This window comes from Zeugodacus cucurbitae, chromosome 4 (genome assembly GCF_028554725.1).
Source record: "Zeugodacus cucurbitae isolate PBARC_wt_2022May chromosome 4, idZeuCucr1.2, whole genome shotgun sequence".
In the NCBI taxonomy this organism is placed as follows: domain Eukaryota; kingdom Metazoa; phylum Arthropoda; class Insecta; order Diptera; family Tephritidae; genus Zeugodacus; species Zeugodacus cucurbitae.
The window spans coordinates 54694668-54700632 of NC_071669.1; the positions used below are offsets into that span (position 1 = coordinate 54694668).

Here is a 5965-nt window from a genome sequence, read left to right on the forward strand (position 1 = left end):
TAGTAGAGGACTACCAATTACTCTGCTGAAGTATTTCGTAGTGAACTTAGTCCATATGGAACATTAATCCAAGATTATGAAACAGATTATCAGTTCAGATCATTCAGTTCTATTAGTTCGATAGCAGACGATCCGGCTCGTCGCATATTCACCTTATTGGCAAATGTTTCGTATATATTCAACAGACAAAAGATTGAGAGGGATATGAAAGAAACTTATACACCATTCCAATTCCTCGCGGATACTTTTCAAAAAGATGCTGAGCTGAGAACTTTTAAGTTTTTTTTAGCATACATTTAGGACCTGAGATAATTTTCTTTCCATGAAAGTTTTATACAACAATTTTACATAGTTTTTAAAAAGTTATTTTATTTAAAAATTGGATACTGAAATTTTACTTGGACGTAACTAAATATTGTATATCACTGATCACATTGAAAACAATACTCGTTTGTATTTTTTATTTGTCTCAATATTAAACTTGACTACTAGATCTATCGAGATACGCCGATCCTTTACAATTTACTTCTCAGCCAACGCAGACGTCCTTTGGCTCTCTTTCTCTTTTCACCACCCCTCACACTACGCTTCTGCGCCGTCTCATCATCATCAACGCACCAAGTGTTCGGCATCGCTGGTCTATGGGCATTTATAAAGGGATTTATGACAGCGGCGCATGCCGCCGGATTATTCAAGTGCACATGGTGTGTGCCCTCGATTTCGTAGTACTCAAAATGTGGATTATTCTGACGTAGCACATCAATAATTGGATCAGAATCAGCGCGTATCATACCCGATAAACTACCCTTTATGACTAGATAGGGCACGTTCTTGATACGCTTCGCCATTTCCAATTGCAATGGCGGCCAAGCGGATAAGCGCGTATAATATTTGAGGCGTGCATCGCGCGCGAAATAATACTTATCCGGATATTTTGTGGATTTCTGTATATTACGTGTTAATAAATGTTCACAGTTATCCATTTCAACCGAACCCTGTGAACCCTCGTACAGCACTTGCTTCAATTGCTCAAACGTATATGTTGGCGGCTCTTGGAACGCCAACTTTTCAGCGCGTTCAACTTCCAGCAGCCCACGCTCGGTATATGTACGGAACGATTGGATTTCGATATCCGGTGGCACATAATATGGAACTATGATATCAACAGCGATTAACATGTCCACCATCGAGGGGTACAAGGCGGCGTAATGGTATGAGATGAGCGCGCCGAGTGAGTGCGCGAGCAGGGAGACCTTTTGCCATTTGTACTCCTTCATCACACTTATGATCAGATTGACGTAGTCGAGTGCGTGATAAGGCACGCCTGCGGGAAAGCGCGAAGAGCAACCATGGCCGGTGAGATCAATGCATAGTATGCCGACGTGTTGTGGCAGCAATGGTATGAGCGTATCCCAAGTGCCCAGATTGTCGAGCCAACCATGTATAGCGAGTATGGGACGTATATTACGATCGCCATACCAACGTCCAGCTATGTGGCCCCACGGTACTGCAATGCGTATGTCCTCGTACTGAAAGGAGGAAAGAAAGATAAATGGAACATTATATAGATGAGATAGATTCAGTTAATTTAATGAAGTAATGTTGTAGTGCTACAGTAAAGCCTTTCTTCGAGACATAAAGGGTAGTCTTAATATTCTTATACTTCTCAGTTTCTGTGGCCTTTGAGAAGCATAAAATCGGCTAATTGATTTTATTTTAATTTGTTTAAAGAAATTTTATAATTTTGGATTTTATTTTGTTCAAATGCATTCCCGAGAACTAGGTCTGCCATAGAACTAACTAACATAGAATTAAAATCACAATTTTCAAATAAAAGCAATGAAATAAATAGATCAAGATGATAAATATTGTAAATTGTAAATATCCTGAAAGTCTATAAATCAGACCCATTGAGTTGCCACCTAACAAAAAAGTTGAACTGATAATATTAATATTATAATCGTGAAGATTTTCAGTTCTGGAAATATTGTGGGACAGTGTTGACATCTATCGATAATTTTTAAAAATCCCTAATTTAATATTTATACCCTGAACAGGGTATATTAAGTTTGTCACGAAGTTTGTAACACCCTGAAGGAAGCGTCGGAGGCCCTATAAATTATATATATAAATGATCAGTATGTTGAACTGAGTCGATTTAGCCATGTCCGTATGTCTGTCTGTCTGTATATATACGAACTAGTCCTTCAGTTTTCAAGATATAATTTTGAAATTTTGCAGATGTTATTTTCTCTTCAAGAAGCTGGTCATTTGTCGGAACTGCAGATATCGGACCACTATATCATATAGCTGCCATACAAACTAAACGATCGGAATCAAGGACTTGTATGGAAAACCTCCGCATTTTACTACATGTCTTCACGAAATTTGGTGTGAGTTATTGCTCATAGAAATAATATAATATTCGAAGAAATTGTTCAGATCGGTTAACTATATAACCTAACTGTTTCTATCAAACAACCCGGCTAAAAAGAATTAGTAAAATGTTTTCTTTTTGTTTATGTACTTTATCTTACGTCTTTAGATTTGCTTAAAAGAAATTCACCTGTGAAGGGTATATTAGCTTCGGTACAGCCGAAGTTAACGTTTTTTCTTGTTTTAATTAAAGGTTAGGTCGTATTCTTTTATAGACCTGTCTTAAATTAGACGTAGAGGTGATAATCGTTATAAACAAAGCGTGTTAAAAAATAAAGGGAATTTTTTCATTCATACATTCCATCTTCAAAACCAATGTTATTGTCTTCAAAATAGTCCCCATTCGATGTAATGCACTTAAGCCAGCGCTTCTTCTGATCGTCGAAACACTTCCCAAACTCAATTTTTGCGATAGCTTTCAGCTCTTTCAGCGATTTCTTGTACGCTTGTAAAACGACGTTTCTCTAAGGTTCCTTTTTATACTATCGTAACAAAGTTGCTAAGATGCCCCTGTCCCTAAATAAGTTTTTTGTATATATCTCGCAAACCAATACAGCTATATAAACCAAACTTTCTGCAGTCCCTTCCCTTATTTTTTTTGAAATCGGATAGTAACTAAATTACTAAAGCTAACAACTACACTAACTTTTACAGAAGAAATAGCAGAAACTAACTGCACTCAGATCTTTTTAAAAATGGAAAATGGGCGTGGCGTCTTCCACTTATGGCTCAAAAATCATATCTCAAAAACTACTTGACCGATTTCAATGAAATTCGGTATGTAATAATTTCTGAACATCTTGATGACAGGGAAATAGGCGAAATCGGTTCACAACCACGCCTACTTTCCATATAACTCAATTTGGAATTCATTCTGATTCCTTCACTCTATCATATATACATAAGGAACCGATGAAGATAGCGGAATAACGTTACACAAATACTGTATATCATCTGTGGCTTATGGAAAAAAAATTGTTTTTTCAAGGTCACTGATATCGAACATGAATTTAAGACATATATCTCAGATATTTTAATGTAATTCATAGGAAAATGTTTTCTTCTTATAGTCTCTGTACCAAAAATGATTAAAATCGGTTCATAACTCTCCCATTTACCTTATTATAGGTTTTTCAAAAACACTGTGGGCTTTATACCTTATATATCGGTTAATATGTGAGATATCTTAGAAAAATTAAGTGAGCGTATAGTCTTGGACAGAAGGTCCACCACAGACAAAATATTAAACATTATTAGAATTACAAAGTTTTTCTTTCGAAAGTTTTTGCATATTTTCATAGGAAAATATTTAAATTAATTTTAAATTAATTCTTAACCAATTACGAGATATACGAAAGCCAAGTCGCATAGGAGCTCCTTTTCTCATTTCGATTTTTCTACTGCATTTGTTTTTTCGTCAAAATTGTTAAAGAATCATATCATGTATAATTTTTTGCTTTGTTATAAGGGTACAAAGAGCAAAATAAAATGCATAAGAAAGCATGCGATTGCCAATAACTGTAAGTTTTTGCTCTCTTATTAGGTCATATTTTAATGTCCCGTGCGGCATCAAAAAACAACACTTGTTACCACTGTCTCGGAAATATAAGCAGCAAGCTCGCCAAATTTTGGGTATAAACTGTAAATTTTTATACAATTAAAATAAAACAAACCTTGTTCAAAAATCAGAAGATTTGTGGTTTTGGTAACTACTTAAAATCGGTCACGTGCGACATCGTAGGTGTGAAATTTAAAAATTTAAAATTATTTTTTGTCTTATAAAATTGACTTAAGTATGTAAACATATACATTTACATTAATTTTTTACATATGAGGAAAAACCGCACTTTAAATTCCACTTAAATAGCTATTCAAATAGATTTTGGCGAAAATTGTAGGCTTAAAAATCAAAATAAGAGTGCTTATTTTTACAAGGTTGTGAGAAGTAAACGTTTGCTTTTAAAGGTGAGAAGTTAACGCATGACATATTATTTTCTTGATAAATCTCTTAACTAAAATTAAGGTAACTGCTCTCAGTTTAAAAACAAATTTATATTATCAAGCCTGGTTGATTTTATAAAATAATTAAAATACTCTTCATTAGAATAAAATTTTTTTGCAAGGAGCCGTCGATGGAGTGGGAGCAGTTATCAAAAGGAAAGTCTAGCAGATAACGAAATCCAAAAATTTTTATACCCGAGGACAACATTTTCTGAAAAAAATGTATTTCACATTCATAAGACTATTTTCATTTCATATTATAGAATTTTTGTGGTGTTTCTCGTTGGATATTAGTTAAAATAAATAAATAAATACATTTACTACTTTTTTAAGCCATTTTATTGGACTTGTTGTTATTCTACGATACTATGACATATGTTAGTCGCACTAACCAAAATAAAATAAAATTTAATAGACTTTAATTGATAAATTGGCGCTATTAAATGAATGTCATATGTATATGTAAATAAATAATATTTTCAAAAAGAAATAGTAAATATTATTAATTTTGCCATTGAAAAATATAGGTCAAAATACATTTCCCTAAACTTGAACTTTGCCCCACACGCAACCATGTAGATTTGTTGCTCGCATAATGCCACTAATATGCTACTAACCGGTCTTATCAATTGAATCGTCTGATGACTGACGTATGTGTCAAAATAAACAGCTGTTACGAATGCTCTCATACTCCCAACATGAACAGCTGATAATGAAAACACAAACTATACAAACACACACACACACACCCACATATGCTGAGAGACATTTTCACTGTTGCAAATGCTCAGCTGCTAACACGAACAACAACAACACACGTCATTGAAATGAGAAAACTGGCGAGAGGCGGAGCACACAATTACTGACTCACCTCACGTGGCATTGATTCTGTCATTTTTGTTGCTGTTGTTATTTGCTGCTTGTGCGGCGTTTTATCCAATAAATTAAAGTATATTCTTTGAAGTTCACTTTATTTATCTTTTTATATTTTGATATTCTTTCAAGTAATCACTCAAATGCCACGGTCTCTTATACACGTCTCTTTGCGCTTTGCTTATCGATTAAAATGCATATTTTTGTTAAAAATCTATCGAACAGCTACGAATGTACTGCATGCGTACGCTTTAGTAGCAGCTAACACCCGGCTAGACCGACCAACGACCGCGAAATGGCAAAAACTCAACTTGAGAATGTAAATGTCTATAAACAAAATGCTTGAAGAGAACACACAATTGACTCGCATTGTTGTAGTTGTTGTTCGTGATGGTAACGCGTTTAGTCGTTTATGTGTTGGTGAGATAATTTAAGGTAATAGCGCTCACTTAGGGAGAGCTTATTATGGGGAAAGTGCGAAAAAGCTCAATAATAGTGTGAGGAAGAGTGATTGCAGTTAATAGTAGAAGAATGTTGAGACTGAATATTAGTTATGTATTTCTAATGTTTGTATATATGTACTCTCAGACTTGCTTATAGATATTAACTTGTAAAATTTAATAAAAAATATTGAGAGTTTTTATTTATTATTAGA

General features: G+C 34.4%; 1 protein-coding gene across 1 annotated transcript; it reads right to left on the minus strand.

The window, feature by feature from the left end:
- Positions 1-380: 380 nt before the first annotated feature.
- LOC105211023 (probable serine hydrolase) lies at positions 381-5618 on the minus strand. The gene is made up of 2 exons (XM_011182268.3): positions 5309-5618; positions 381-1529 (listed from the first exon to the last, which is right to left on the minus strand). Exons 1-2 carry the CDS (start codon positions 5330-5332, stop codon positions 516-518), a joined length of 1038 nt encoding a protein of 345 aa, XP_011180570.1. The 5' UTR covers positions 5333-5618; the 3' UTR covers positions 381-515.
- Between the last annotated feature and the right edge of the window lie 347 nt (positions 5619-5965).